Here is a 16,135-nt window from a genome sequence, read left to right as displayed (position 1 = left end):
ATAGATGAGACACGCTACAAAAAGTCACGAGGGTGTCGGGAGTTTGATGAACTTAGCATCAATACTGACCATGGTGGAACTGGTCCACTTAGGAACGCAGCTGTTGATGCTGCGTTTCAACAACCCTCGCCTGGTCCATCTAGGAAAAGGTCACGATACAGCAATAGACAAGACACGCTACCAAAGGCCGAAATGGTGTCGGGAGTTTGATGACATCAGCACCAACGACAACTACTGGGGCAACTACGGTACACACAATCGCTGATTAACGTACCGCAGAAGGTGTATCAGCGAAAAGGTGAAGTTTCTCCCACAGTTTGTGCTTTTAATATTATAAAGGTATGAGGAGTTAAGAAAAGAAATTAGAGAGTTCAGGACATATTTCCCTTTTTTTAACGACTAGTGGTTTTAGAAATACTTTGTAAATAAATAGTTTGGGATTGATAATAGGCGAATATGGGCGGCTTTGAGGGTGATGACATCACAAATTCTGTACTCTGACATTCTTTGATTGAGCATTAACGTGGCATTTTTTAAACAGGAAATGCCTTTTTCCAGTTTGTTGTTTTATTAGTTTTAAATCAGGCTTCGGCTGCACAGCACGGACGCGTTTCCTCTTTAAAAAAGGGCTTGAAAACACCGCGTGTTCTCCTGGGAAGTGTAGTTCTCTTCACCACTTCCCGTCCTGCATGAGAAGCACGTGAAAACGACATTACCCTTCATGCAACGCGGTCGTGGATAACAGCTGATCGTCGGGCTCCAGTCTCAGGTGTTGGAGGGATTTTGTATTGTTTTTGCTTTTGAGACACAGACGCTGAAGAAAATGTCCGCACACCAGAGCTTCCAGTTCGGCAAGTCTCGTTTCAACCAGGTACCAGTTTAGTTTCTAACTCGTGTCACGTCTCAAACCAGGAAGTGAACTCATGTGTCTAAAACTGACGGTTTCACCCGCAGGAGTTTAACGTGTGCTACGGTTTTAAATGTAATCATGTCATGTTGTTTTCAACTATGTACTGTGTGTTCTCCATTTTGAATGAGTTATTGTTGAACCCTTTCAAAAGGAGAATTTCTGTCAACAGTGACAAGCAATAAAGTATCTATCTGTCTCACTCTGTGTGTCTCTCTGTCTCTATGTCTCACTGTCTGTCTCACTCTGTGTGTCTCTATGTCTCACTGTCTGTCTGTGTGTCTCACTGTGTGTCTGTGTGTCTGTCTGTCTCACTGTCTGTCTGTGTGTCTCACTGTGTGTCTGTCTGTGTGTGTGTCTAACAACGTAGTTCAGGTGAGAAACTTTTATAAACAGTCTACACTCCGTAAGTCAACATTAGCTTTACTATGGTTGGTTCCATGATTATACATAGAAAGAGTTTGTTAAGAAAAGAACAAGAGACATTGTTACAATTAAACAAACCAACGTAAAATAATAAGATGCATTGTTACAGTTAAACAAACGATACTTTGTTCGTAAATAACACATTTTAAAACTGTAGAAATGTTGCTTTTCTGTGTGTTTTAAGCTTCTCGATCTGTTTGGACATGAAAGTTCATGAACCTGAGTGAATGAGTTTAAAGTTTAAGTTGTTGAATGTAATTCATACAAAAGGCTCAAATAACCTTTTGGCTCCTGCCAATGTTCTACAATACTAATGTATAAAAACTGTAGAAATTGACCCTCTTTAAATAAGGAGGGACGACACGTCTCCACTTCCTCCTGTTGAACAAAAATGAAGTCAGCCGTCAATCATTACGTTTCACCCTGTTTTTATATCATCGAATAACTAATCATTATCAGAAATGCAAACACTTGAACGAACATGAGTGTGATAAGAACTACCTATAATGACAGAAACCATCTTTGGAAAAAAACCTTTTTAGTTTTTTCTCATGTTCCATCCACTAACATGGATGAGGTTCGTGACCTTTACTGCAGTCGAAAAGCTTTGGCTTCACTTTTTGTGGCGCTGGCGCGTCGTCCATCTTTATTTACATTTTTCAAACTGAGAAATATAATTTAACAGATGTGTAAAACTATTCCTTCCATCCATATGTTCAGGAAATAACAAGATGCTGCCTTGAGTCACAGAGCAGATTTTCATCCAAATTAATAGTTAGTGTAATTAAACTGGAGTTGGGGGGGGGGGCCTCTCAAGGCTGAGCGGTGCGCTGCTGTATTTCCAAATTATTATTAATTATTCCTTATGCTCGGTAATGAATAAATGACGGGAAGGTGTTTGTGGTGCAGTCATCATAGGAAGTAATTGCAAATGGTGCGAGTCGATTTGGCTCCTTTAGAAGATAAGGAACAGTTAGCCGGAGGATTAATGAGGAGGCTCCACCTGGTGCGTGGAAACAGCTGTGGGATCAGCTGAACTCGGCCTCGCTCCCGACCCAACAATCCACAGTCTCATTCACTTTCTTATCTTATTATTGTTAGATTCTCTGAACTTTTCCGTCCCAGCTCAGATATTCCTGTGATTACTCGTTGAAATTGAAATTGTAAAGACGACCTAATGCGTCTCGTGACTCCTGTCTCGCTGGTGATGTGTGTTTCAAGGTTTCTTTGTCACCGTCGTGTGCTTTCTGTTTCTTTTTAGAACACGTTTTTTGGTCGCTTCAGACACTTCCTGGATGTGATAGACCCCAGCACCCTGTTTGTGACCGAGGTACACAGACTCATTCATCCCCTCTGCCCAGGGGGTTGTGTTTTCTGCCCATGTTGTCTGGTTTTCAGGCCGTTCTCTCTCTAAACGCTGTGCGGCTCTGCACATCCTGACATTTCTCCCCCCCCCGGGCTCGGCTGTGTTGTGATAATTTTGCTCACAGAGTCTTCAGCGCTGTGGATCTCTGGGTAATGAAGCCGTTAGCAGGCTCCTTGGTGACAGTAATAGTGGGAGTAGCTCCGAGGATGTGATGAGGTGTGGACAAGTGGGGCAGCTGTGATGGGTGGAGAGAGTGTACGCGCACACACACACACACACACAGACAGACACACACACACACACCTTGCACCCTACTGGGCCAGGCGTAGCCTCAACTTGCCCCTAATGACGAGAGGGGAACAGGGATGGATGTGATTTAGCAAACGATCTCACACACACACACACACACAAGCTCATTAGAGCAAATTGGGCCACATGACCTTGTATTCAGCTCAACATTAGACAATGATAACGCCACAGAAAGCCGCTCATTACCTTTTAGCAAACTCATTTGTCGACTGGAAATCAGCATGAAAGTTTTAGTGAAGCGCAATTACTGCAAGTTGAGCTGTGCAGCATAAACAGCAGAGAATACCAGGAAGTTGTCATCTGAGCTCGGTAAAAAATCAGAAGGAGAAACTGTCCTGACTTCATTTTTTACACTATCTTTTGTTTTTTGGGTCAATTCAGAGACGACTACAGGAGTGTGTGGCGCTGCTTGATCGTTTCAAACAAGGAACTCTGCCTCCCGGAGTGACTGACGCTCAGGTAAAGACTCACAAGTCGAGTCTTTGTGGTCCAAGTTAGTTGACGAGTCAGAAAAGAAAGGATCTCTCCACCAAATAAATACCCTCTCTATGACTTCAGAGCAGTTTACAAGTTTCTTCTTAAATAGACCAATAAATGCTTTTAGATATGTTTTTAATTTCTTTACAATGTTTTTCTGTATCTCTTCAGCTTTGGAAAGCCCAGAAAGTAAAGCAGGTAAGATGTTTGATCACTTTCCCTCTCAGTCACTGACAAACACAAGCTGCCGCAGCAAGCAGACAGGGTGAAGATAGTGATCTGAAGTGTCAGTGAACGAGCAAACAAATCTGACAGCGCTCGTTTCACCTCATCTCAACGGTGACCTGTTTATACAGCAAACATGCAGCAGAGTGAAACATGGAGACGCTGATTTGAAAAATTACTGAAACGATGAAGCAAGAACAAAAAACAAATCCAACAGTAAAGCAGAAGAGTCGATTTGACTCCAGTGCCAATTAGCAGCATGAGAAGATTTCTGCAAGTGAATGAACTGCAGGAGTCAAAGCAACAGAAGATTCTATTCAATAACATATCGACAGACAATAATATCATAATTACATGCGTGATCAATCTGATGTTTATGATAAAAAAAAACATTATTAGTACTTGTATGATATTGAGCCTTTCTAGAATTGATCCACAGCTTTAATATGTTCATGTGATGAACAATTTAAACTTTTTTTTTATTCACATTTAGAAAACACTCAAATCTCAGTGATCATTTTCTCCTCATGGTGTATTAAATACATCTCTAGTGATATAGTTAGAAAGTGTAGCCTAATTTTTGAATCTTTATATTCAGTCTATGATTGACTTAAATCAACACAGCAAAAAAAAATAAAGTCCCAGTGCACATACACATTTTCAGGAACCTGAAACAATCCACTTTAACTTCACATAGATCTTATTATTTAGTTTTGAAGAACACGTAAAAAACTCCCATCAGCTTTTAGCCCAACATCAAAGCTCTTCTTCTTAGTCTGTTTGAACTTAACTAACCCAAATCATCCTGCACTCGTTATCGTCTGACTCTGATCATTATGTGCTTATTACAGGCCATCATCCACCCTGACACCGGGGAGAAGATCCTCATGCCCTTTCGGATGTCGGGTACAGTAGCTCGGTGTGGAAGCCCTGGGCGAAGCGGGGCCTTGTTATATGGTCCAACGTGGAGGTGTCGTTCACCCTGGGAACTGTCACATCTCCACGGGGCTCTTCAGGTTGTCTCTGGCCTGTAAAAGGTCAAACTCAGCAGGGCGCTGATTAAAATCTCTCTCCCACGGTGACGGAGAAGTTCTGAATAAGCAAGCAAACACGACCATTTTGGTCCGGTCTCAAAGTCTCACCGTCATAGACAGGAGCGATTAACTTGTTACGGCCGACATGGAGTTCTATATGTGCAACACGGATCGTATGTGGCCGCAAAATCTGTCAGACCTCAACATCGCAGACTTAGCGAAGAGAAACGGAACTGATGTGTTTCTAAATGTTAAAGTGATTTATAGGAAAATCTCTTTACAAAGATTAGAAATATTACAAATCATAAATGAGCAGAGTGACCCAAAAGCAAACAATGATGACACTCGCTCTCTTTTAATAGGTTACATTCCATTTGGCACCCCAGTGGTAAGACTTCTTTGTTCATCTTTATATCTATTGTAACTTCACCAAAATAAGGCTGTGAAGAAGTTTATCCCACTGCTACATGTTGTACACTGACATGAATCTGAATATATATATATATATATATAATTATGTATATTTTTCTTTTAATCTACGTGTACTATTTTTTCTTTGTGCAGGTTGTTGGCCTCCTTCTCCCAAATCAAACATTGGCATCAACTATCTTCTGGCAGGTAAACACTTAGGTCTTGACCAGCGTCCACCTACTGATTCCACAAAACTCCGTCTGTCTGTCTGTGGCAAAATCATTACGTTAAATATTAATAACATTAGAGTAAACAGGCAAAATCCTTGACTATAAAATCTTCATTGCAGATAAAGCAGGTAGGATGAATGTAGCCTCGGTAGCATTGAGCATTGCAACGGGCAGTGCACTGGTAATATTATAAAGAAAATGTCTTTAACTCGATTGAATTAAACGTATTTAGTCATCGGGACAATATGTTCCTGTAAATCTTCCAGTGTTTGTCAGCCAGACAGTTTTCAACACTCGTCCGGTGCCAACACGCTCTGAAAGCAGTGAAGTGACAGTTTGAGAAAAACAAACATTCGACAGTAAGATGCCAGCGTGAAAACAAAAGCCACAAAATTAGCTTTCAGACGATATCGTACCACAATATGAAGCGATTCGTCAGCTTTGATAAAATAATAACATCCGCGTTAGATCCACTTGACAATTTTGTAAGTTTAACACATTCGTTAAAAGGTGTGTTTATGTCATATCTTGTTGGCAGTTTCCTCTAAACACATTTTGAAGGATAATCAAATGTCACAAATCTGGTTTTGATGTAAAGAAACTGATAGCTATACTGCAGGTGTGAGATGAAGAAGTCATTGTCTAGATTTTTGTGTTTAACACAAAAAGGCTCAACTATGAGCTTCTCCTGCAGCTTTCAGTGGTTCCACTCCCTCGAGGGATCCTTGCGATTAAAGCTCGTAATGAAGACGTGTGTTTACCTAAGATCCAGAATGTTCAACTCATTATACGAAAGACACGACCTGTGATCTGACATAAGAAGCTGGACGTAGCACCTGTCATCATAGACATTAATAACTTCATCAGCGCACGAGAAGTTTATCCTCTGTTGACTCTCCCTTCTTTTCCACAGTCGTTAAACCAGAGTCACAACGCCTGCGTCAACTTCTGCAACCGCAACGCCTCCAAGGTGACGACAACTCCTGGACAGATCCCATGTGTATGAACGGGTGAATGAGGCTGAGCCCCGTTAACTGCTGTCACATTGTTTTACACTCTCACTTCAGCCGGCTCCAGCGTCCAAGTTCGTGCAGGGATACCTGGGAGCCGTGACGAGCGCCGTCTCCATCGCTGTGAGTTCAATGTGACGTCACACAGCAGCAGCTGAGTCACCTACTGATCCATTGTGTCAACTGGTCCATCTTTTAAAGCTGGGGTCGACCAATATGTCATATCTGTGTCCGTGTAAATCTGTATGGACACGATATCTATCCATCGATTGATTGATTGAGTGATTGAGTGATTCTTCTTTTAAGTCTCTGCTAAAATCATAGTTTTTCCCGAAGGCATATTCCCGAATTAACTTGGGCTGCCAGGTTCTTATTATTATTATTCTGTAATATTGATCAATAATCTAATTATTATTATTCAAAAATACTAATAGATTATACCTACATCTACACTTATTGGTTAATTTATAATAATAATAACATTTATAGATCACTTTTTAACACTAAGTACAAAATGCTGAACAAGAAAACAAATGTTTAAATTCAGAGGGAAGTACATTATTATTGTTTGTAATAATAATATTGTACTTACATACTTGTACTTCTACTTTGTGTTGAAAAATGCTCTATAAATATTATTATTATAAATTAAGCCATATTCTGTTTTTATATGCATGTATAATCTATTAGTACTTATATGCATGGTCATTTGTATTGCACTTTCTAACCTGTCTAACTAAGTTATTATTATTATTATTATTATTATTATTGTATTGTTGCTCCCAACATTTCCTGAATGTTATTAATCTGGATTTCTATAAATACTTGGTTAAAAAAATCAAATGTCTTCAATTATTTTGACAGACAAAGGGAGAAATTTAAAGACGTTGAATCAACCTGTCGTGAAAATACCAGTTGATATCACAATTTTCTGACCTTTTTTCCATTAAAGACTCGTGTTTAAATAGCATAATACACCTTCACACACTTGCCTGACATGGGGCTCAAACCGAGCCAATTACTGGTCCGGCCGGGGGCTGATCCGGCTGCTGCTCTCAGGCCTGACAATGGAAATAGCCGGAGGAAAGAAAGGAGGAAAAAAAAAAACGTGGGGTGTCTGGAGGGCGGAACGACAAACCAGGAGGGGGCCAGGAGCTCTCCAATTAAACGTCCGCTCCGGTGACGGACCCCTGCCATGCTGCGGAGAGCTGGAGGCTGCAGTTGGTGTTTTATTAAAGACGCGTTGCACCTCGATCGCAGCCCTTAGTGGTAATACACGGGGGGAAGTCACTCATTTAATTGTTTATGCACAGAAACACACATTATGGTCAGTTTCTCCCGTTTGTGACACTCACACTTTTATTTCCCTGCTCGTCTGAGCTAAAAAAACAGATTTCATGGTTTCAAAATATGATCAAACGTGGGAAACCTTTTGTTTTTGAATTTGTGATTTGTCTGCAACTTGTGTGCGTTTTTTTTTTTTTAAGGTCGGGTTGAACGTGCTACTCCAGAAAGCAAATGGCTTCAGCCCAACAACCAGGCTTTTGGTGCAGAGGCTCATCCCCTTCCCAGCAGTGGGTGAGTTCAAAAAGCTCCATGAAACACTGCACCAGTTCAACACTGAATAATGTCAGTTCAAACCTGTGGAGTTGCTCTAGTGTTGAACTAACGGATCAAAGTAGGAGGATCAGTGGCTGCAAATATTCGTTTGTAAATTAGCATGTGAGCTGTTAAGTGTTAACGTCTCATTTTGTATGTATTAAGCAATATTGTCAGTAATGTAATGTGTAAAAAAAAAAAAAAGTCTTAAGTCTTAATGTTAATTTAATGTTTGCACTAGATGACTGTCAGTGTCATCGTTCATAAATAAAGATGGACGACATGACAGCTCCCTAAAGTGAAGCCAAAGCACCCCTGGTGGCTGGCTGTAGTATATGTCATAAACCCCACCTCCTCCATGTTCGGGGATGGGACATGGACCAAACAAAAATGTTGAAATACACGTCAAATCAAATTTTCGCGAAGATGATTTCCGTCATTTTAGGTACTTCTTATCACACTGAGATTTGTGTTAATTTCTCCAGTAGGTTTGGTATAGTTTGTTATTTGATTGACAGTATTGAGACTGATTTGAATTTTAATTAAATTGGATGTTTTGACACCTATTTTCTCCCGTAGCGCTTATTCTCGTCATGATGCACAAAATTAAAAGAAATTCATATATTACAAATGTAGTGTGTACTTTTATACCTGCTCTGATCCTTATTAATCTCTGTGGCTGAGCCGCTTGTTTCGCTCTGCTCCTCCGTCCGTTTTTCCTCCGACTCGTTCTGGGAGCTCACTCTTTCAGACGTGTGTGGAGCCACAAAGCTGATCCTCATGTCGCTCTCTCGCAAACACACAGTCGCACCCAGGGGTATAGACCCGTGTCCCAGAATGCCCCAGGCTGCTGGCTCATAATTAAATTGTTTGCCTGCCCCCCTTCCTTACCATGGCGGTTCTTCTAATTAAATCAACAGGTTTCTACAGTGCAGCCTTTGCCTGGTAATTGGCTGCTTGTTAGAACTCTGCTGCCGCAAACAAATTGGATAATTACCCCTAAAGTGGCGTCTATGTCAAGGCCTCATTTACCTGATTTCTGTTTGTTCATTGTTGTTGCTGCCGTTGTTGTGGTAGCCCCATATAAAAGGTAATTAAAACGGCTAATTGAAGCGAGTGAAAGCAAAGTGCTGTTTGAATTTTCACCCGCTTGATTATGTTTGCTTACTTAAGGCTAGATTTATTTGTAATAACCTAATCAAGCAGCGGCCTGTCATTCAATTAGATGATGAAGACCTTAACGGGAGGAAAAGCCGCGCTGCCATAAATTTATGGGGACAATTAATTGCTTGTCTTCTGAAATTATTCGTCATTATTTGTGATATTTAGGAAGTAATTATGTGAAAAGTTCTTGGATTTCCGTGAGTGTACAACCAGGTATTAGGTGACAGTTGGAATATACAGAAATGTAATTATTTCAAATAATTACAAATTAAATCCACATATTTCAGCATTTAGCTGCACAGACTTAATCACTTCAGTTTTATAATTACTTTGATGGCTTTAATAATTAAATTACAAACAGGTTTTTACATTTTTCACCTGTTTATTGTGGTATTTGTTTTTCCTTTCCATAATTCTACTATCTGTCCCTCTATTAATTGTACAAAAAAAAACCCTTGTAGGTAAAAAGAGCGATTTGCTCAGTCAATTGAATTCGCTTCACAAAGCGACCTGCAGCCTGCAGCTCTTAGTCAAGATAAGTCTGAACGCTGTTGTCTTAAATTAAAAAGGCTCGCGGCGCCAACATTAAACTCTAAAATGAGTTTTTCTTATTCCTATTAGAGTCAAGGAGAAAGGACCATCTATATTAACATACATTTGTGTTCATTTTGGCTCCCGTGAATAAATCCCAGGGGAGCGGCGCTGCTGTTTGTTGCTCCGTCAGTCACCTTGGTTACGTTGTCCGTCGCTGATTTGAGTCTCAGCCGACGTGACGCTTAGTTGGTTTGTGAAGAACGACACAAAATCACTGTGATGTACAATATTTAGACATTTTCTGTGAGTAGAGGAAAAACAGGTTCAGTGTTTTACAGACACAATGTTAAAGAAAGTGATAAAACAATTGCCGGACCCAGAACAAAATTTATTACCACACAGCAGCTGAAAATCATCAGCTAGTAGAAATATCCCTGAATCCCTTCATCAAGATCCATGAGTTGTTTCCTGTGACATTGGTGAAAATATGTTATAAAATATTTCCTCAGTGTGATGATAGGTTTCTGGATCCGCTCCCTTGTTTGGATCCAGGGCAAAAACTGAATGGGTTCTGTCACGAAATGATTATTTTGTCAACTGAAAATATCGTTGTGATCTTTGTCTAGTTATTTAATGATATTGAAATCACAGATTACATCCTCTATCCTTCCATAAAACTCCAGTTCAGTCAGTCTGGTGAATCTTTAAATACCCTCCACAGTACGCATCTCCAGTTGCACCCAGCCTGGAGGGTGAAAAGACAATATGCTCATTGGTGAAACTACTAAATACGTGCGTTTCACTTTGCCCCTTTTTAAAAAAACGTTCTCACGTCTCTGCAGCGAGTGCAAACGTCTGTAACGTGGTGCTCATGAGGCACTCGGAGCTGTCGGAGGGCATCAGCGTGCTCGACGACGAGGGGAACGTGGTGGGAACATCCCGAGTAGCTGCCAAGCATGTGGGTTGATTTACTCTCTAAATATCTGGTGTAAAATTATCCTGTGATTAACACTCTCATGTTGGTAAATACAACAGTGTAAATGACAAGGTATGAAGTTCACACCTAAGTAGGACTTGTTTAAACATGTTGCTTTATGATTTTTTTTTTACAACAGGCCCTTATGGAGACGGCCCTGACCCGAGTGGTGCTGCCCATGCCCATCCTGCTGCTCCCTCCACTGATCATGTCAATGCTGGAAAAGTAAGAAACGCTTCATCACTTGATATTTATCATTCAAACGTTGGAATAGATGACGAGATTCAAGGGTTTTTGACGATAAGGGGCCTCAGAAAAACTCTGAGCTTTCTGCAGATGAATTTGAACGTCAGGTCTCTCGGTTGAACCTTCAGGACATTTTCCTGTTGTTGTGCAGGCAAACTTGATTTCATGCCGGAACACGGCCATCAATCGTCGACAGAAACATTTCTTTAACATTGCCAGAGAATAATTCATGGATCTTGATATTTAAGGGACTGATCTCTATGAACGTGTGTAATTTGATGTGGCTTGATTGGGCTGTTCTGTTTAATTGCTGTGGGGCTGTTGGGCCTTGGCAGTTGTCTGTGCTCGGATGAATTTCTTTTCCCATCCTGTGTCGCAAAATTAGCTTTAATCCACAGTTTCTTGTCAGCAAGAAGTCTGTAATTATCAACTTTATAAAGTCGCTTTTTTATTTTAAAAGGTTAATAATGGCTTTAATGGCATAATTAAAGTGGCGTTCTCATATAACAATCAGATGAATTCCCACATGCACATGAGTCCTGAACGACAATTGACAGTGGAAAAAGTAAGCGACTGTAATGATCTCTTAATGATGCCGTGTGTTCACGTGGACGCCCTGGGATCGAGGGCCTTGCCGTGCCGAGGAATGCGGCCATCTTTGTGAACCCCCCACTGCACTTGTCCCGACTGCTCCGAGTACGCGGGCTCCGGCGGCTCCGGCCAGCTGCCCAGGTGTGTTTGGGATTCCTGGCTGGGGAGGGAGGGAGAGCATGGGGGGGGTGTGAGGTTGACTTTGGTTGCAGGTGAGTAGTGCTGAGTTATCCTCCATGTCAGCTCGCCTTCACTGGCTCTCAATAGAGCGAGAACAAGGGGAGAGCGCCGGGTCCCCGGGCGGCCCCCCAATGATCGATGACACCGCTGAGAGCAGGTTCTGTCCTTTATGTGCTTCAGCAGCTGTGAGAGGCTGCAGGCCCACAAGTGGATTAACAAGCATTTAGCTCAACAGCCTAGAAATCCCATTCGTTTCCTGAACAGACATTTTGATTACCAGCCATAATATTATAACCATCCGAGGCAGACTCACCACAAACTACCAAACGGTGATATTTGCTCCACAGTCCGCGTGATATCACGTAACGTCTCTGATCGGCGAGGCTCGCTGTTACCATGGAAATGTTTGCCACGATCGCGGAAAATCACGCCAGCTACGATCGGATGGTTCAGCGTTTCGTTACGTTTACCGAAGAAGCGCTGGAAGTTGTCAGAAATGGATCATCCGCAATGGTTTATGGGATGTGTAGTTTCTTGACTCTTAAAAATAATTCACATGTACACAATACACCTTTTTTTCCCTGTTTTCCAGATCCAGACAAAGGATTTTTTTGTTTTTTTACATTTTCACCTATTTCCCAAGAAGTAATTCATTGATCATATGCAGGCGACTGATATCTGAGATGGTTTCTTGATTCGGGCCTTGGCACAGGTGCTATTCTGTTTTTCTCGTAGATGTTTTGGTCAGAAAAAACAAACTTCTGCAAGTAGAACTGCAACTGCTGCGGTTATCAGGTCATGATGGTGGTTTTTATTCACTGGCACGTTGTTGTTTCCATCTTTGAGACAACACCCGTCACCGGTGAAGCTCCAGGCTTCTTCCTGGTGCATGTAAACAGTTAAACCTGAGTAAGACCTCAGCCCATGTTATTCAGATCACGTGAATTCAGTCAGTATTGCATGAAATTATCATTAATTTGAGATCAACTCAAAATTTTCACCTGATTTGAAGCTTTTCAAACTCACACTTGTGCCCAAACCTTCTCACATATCTCACAACCTGCCTCTTCTCTCTCTAATCCAGTTCCCTAAAATGTGTATCTGCGTGTGTGCGTGTGCGTGTGTGCGTGTGTGTGTGTGTGTGTGTGTGTGTGTGTATAAATGTGTGTGTGTGTAGCCTAATTAAACCATGGCAGCCATATGTGTTAATGAGCTCCCTCATTAGGCAGTAGCTCTCCTCGTTAGGGGGAGAGGCGTCGCTGGTGGAGGAGAGACGGAGCGGCTCGTTCTCAAGCTCCTGCTGCGTTCGCTGTCCCACACACTGAAGAGGGGATTATCCTACGAAGGGCAGCGAGGAGGGAGGAGGAACACGGGCTGAGAACAGAAAATGTATTTCTGGAGATGTCGGGCAAAACGTAAAAAAAAAAAAACGCCCTTAAAACCCCGTCGCTTAACAGAGGAAACACATTTCTTGCAGTTTGGAAAGGGAGTTTGTGATTGAAGCACCATACAGATAAAAGGGTTATTTTACCAAATGAAAATTGGTGAAAATTCTCTAAACTCTTTCCTGGGAACACATCCAGTGTTATTTAGGGAACAGTTCAGTGTGTGGTTGTTTTAATCGTCTGTTAAAAGGGATAATGCAAAAACTACTGAACCAGTGTTCTTGAAACCTGGTGGAAGGATGGGATGCGAGCAAAGGAAGAAACCAATACACTTTTATGTCGATTTCATGAAGGGGTCAGATCCAAGGATTTTTTTCCCCCCACTTTCTTTAACATTGTTTTTTGATATTTTGGTGAATTTCTCAAGAAATAACGCTGAGAGATCTTTAGGAAAAATATCAGACCTGCAGATCGTTAATACTTATGAACAGGTTATATTTGGTGAAGATCTGGAAATCAAAGCTCTTTATGAATTAAAGTTCATAAAGAGATGCTGTTAAATCTGTCGTGTTATAGCCATTTTGTGTTTTATAGCATTTTCAAATTTTGAGAACTTACATATGTACAAGGAATGCATCAGTCCCTCTGCATCTTTATTATTAAACGATTATCTACCTCATTTCAGACTGTGGGTTTAACACTTTTAGCTGCAAACATTCGTGACTTTTATTTGTCGTGAAGGTTTGACATTCATCCATTTTGTCTGAACTTATTTGCACATATTTGTTATTCCTACCTAATTGGTTGAGTTGCCCGCGGTCACTCTTTTATTATTGTTTGAATTGGTTGTTTTCTCTGCAGATGGTTATTTTCCCTGATGACTGGCGCTATGCTAACTGCTAACGCTGTAGGTCCTGTGACGTTTGAGTGGACAGTGTATTGAAATGTGTGTGTATCTGTAAAGTGGGTGAAGTGAACGTGTGTCTCCGTCGTCTGTGTCCCACCAGGCTTCCTCTCCTGCAGCGGCAGCGGAGGCTCGTCCTGCCCGTCCACAGTCTGGTGTGTCTCGCCGCCTTTGGCCTGGCTCTGCCGCTCGCCATCAGCCTCTTCCCGCAGATGTCCCAGGTACGTCGTCCTTTAACAAAAACATCTGTCCTCTTCGGTCCAACACAACATTATTTAATAAGGAGAGATTGTTATTATTCATATTTTGGTGTTAAGGGACCTTTGGAGCTTCTGCGGGGCAACAATCAAATGTCTGGATTCTATTTATTGTTCATCATTTATTTAAATATTAAATAATTAGTTTGTTCTGTGATACTTTTACAATCAGCAAGTTTCATGACCAACACAACAGGCCTGATATCAGATGTCTTGTATTTCCACCACATTTACACCGCCTGTGTGTTTTACCTCCCTGATGCTCAGAGTAAAAACAGTCGGATTAAATCATTATTTAACGTCTTATCTTCTCGTGTGCCGCGCTCCTTTTCTTCATTCTTCTCTTTACCTCTTTAAATGATGATTCTTGGCCTCAGATCTGCCACGACTCTGGTTTCAGTGACTGATTGACTCTCCTGACCTCTTAAACGTTTCCCATCGAGCTTTACGGCGGCTCCCTCCTAATGAGGCGTAGCCCTCTGAGACGTAACCTGCTCTGTTGTGATCTGCCCTCCGTCTCTCCTGCCTTCCGATGCCGTCCAGGCTCCCAGGCTGAGCTCTGACTTTAGCCTCGCTCGGCTGCGTCGCTCTTCTCATTAACTGGCTGCGGCACGATATTGTTTTTCTCCTCCGTCTCTCTCTCTCTCTCTCTTTGTCTCCCCTCTGCCAAATCACTTGCCGACACAAGCCAAGCAGCTCTGGCTTTAAAATGTTTAGGATTTAATTACCGCTGGAAATAGCTCAGACAGCCATATGGCAAAAAACTTCAGACATATGTGCCACCAACACGGAGGGGCCTGTTTTTCTCTCAAGTCCCTTTTTTTGCACTTTCGCGAGGATAGAAAAAATGAACTCCCCAAAAAGCATGAATGCCCCGCTCCCCTGGACCCCCCGCCTACTCAATTTGTCCCACTTCCCCATTTCACACCTACCAAGATGTCTGATTAGGATTCTGCCGACAACTCCAACAGCCATCTGTCTCTGGTTCAAATATTAGGAGCTTCAAAACCTCAAATTAGACTGTAATCTGCCAAATTGTCTCTCTTTGCACATTAGCAGTAAACACAGAACATTTCAAGTCTTTAGTTACGAATGAAACTGTTTCAGATCTTTACGCCGCCGCTCATATAGACGACTGTGCACGTATCGTAACCGTGAACTTGTCATATCTGACAGTCGTGTGCCAAACATTTCCTCTTGCGCCGTTGACCTTTTTGTTCTGCTTGATTCCCGCAGATCAGCGTGAATCGGTTAGAGCCGGAGATCGCCATGGCAACAGATGGTCCGATGGTGACATACAATAAAGGCCTGTGAGTGATCTCTGCGGCCCGACACATCGCGACAACCCGCCGCTGCTCAGCATTGTTCAAGCTGCCGGTGAACGGAGGACGGTAAAAAATTTGGCTGCGTTTGCCACGGAGGATTTTTAACAAACACGTTTCCACGGGAGCAGAAGTTCACCCGTGTTATTTACGGCAAGATAGTGTTTGTTAACCGAGAAGTAACGTGATGGCGAATTGTGATTATTGAAAGTCATGACACCTCAGAAAGTTCCAACATGGACACTTGCCAAAGAAAATAATAGAAGTGAGGCTCTGAACATGTTTATGGACGACGCGTGCTCATCGTGTTGTTTGATCAGCTGGAGGGAAGCTGGATAGTTCAGTGAACTGGCTCAGTTTTGTCTTTCTCTCTTTCTCGTTACTAAGTACAGATTCATTTGAACAAACACGGGAAGTAGGTGGATTAAAACGGGATATGGGAAAAGTCTAATTTATTGTAATTGTGGTTTGGGTTGTGTATAAACAGTGTGACTGAAATAAGGGTAAATGACATGAAACTCTTTAGAATTCAGGGCTTCTTATCAGTTTTTTGGCTCCGGACCTGTTAACGTGAAGAAACTC

At 41.8% G+C, this 16,135-nt stretch overlaps 1 protein-coding gene and 1 long non-coding RNA gene across 2 annotated transcripts in view; one reads left to right on the top strand and one right to left on the bottom strand.

Moving 5' to 3' along the window:
- Positions 1-16,135, top strand: part of sfxn5a (sideroflexin 5a) — a 42,148-nt gene that overhangs the window by 24,999 nt on the left and 1,014 nt on the right. Inside the window, exons 3-16 of the mRNA XM_034575513.1 lie at positions 770-871; positions 2,595-2,663; positions 3,390-3,467; positions 3,657-3,683; positions 4,562-4,616; positions 5,107-5,132; positions 5,309-5,362; positions 6,299-6,355; positions 6,453-6,518; positions 7,883-7,973; positions 10,535-10,650; positions 10,808-10,893; positions 14,078-14,195; positions 15,468-15,567. Of these exons, the coding sequence (XP_034431404.1) occupies positions 824-871; positions 2,595-2,663; positions 3,390-3,467; positions 3,657-3,683; positions 4,562-4,616; positions 5,107-5,132; positions 5,309-5,362; positions 6,299-6,355; positions 6,453-6,518; positions 7,883-7,973; positions 10,535-10,650; positions 10,808-10,893; positions 14,078-14,195; positions 15,468-15,545 (969 nt within the window). The 5' untranslated portion in view covers positions 770-823 and the 3' untranslated portion in view covers positions 15,546-15,567. The remainder of the gene's footprint in view (positions 1-769; positions 872-2,594; positions 2,664-3,389; positions 3,468-3,656; positions 3,684-4,561; positions 4,617-5,106; positions 5,133-5,308; positions 5,363-6,298; positions 6,356-6,452; positions 6,519-7,882; positions 7,974-10,534; positions 10,651-10,807; positions 10,894-14,077; positions 14,196-15,467; positions 15,568-16,135) is intronic.
- On the bottom strand, positions 910-15,474 carry LOC117755601. The gene is made up of 4 exons (XR_004612626.1): positions 14,833-15,474; positions 14,398-14,790; positions 3,340-3,343; positions 910-920 (listed from the first exon to the last, which is right to left on the bottom strand). It is a non-coding gene; the product is annotated as an uncharacterized LOC117755601 (long non-coding RNA).

Source organism: Hippoglossus hippoglossus, chromosome 22 (genome assembly GCF_009819705.1).
Source record: "Hippoglossus hippoglossus isolate fHipHip1 chromosome 22, fHipHip1.pri, whole genome shotgun sequence".
Taxonomy (NCBI): Eukaryota; Metazoa; Chordata; class Actinopteri; order Pleuronectiformes; family Pleuronectidae; genus Hippoglossus; species Hippoglossus hippoglossus.
The sequence above is the reverse complement of the archived record's forward strand: the minus strand, read 5'-3'. Positions and strand labels throughout refer to the sequence as shown.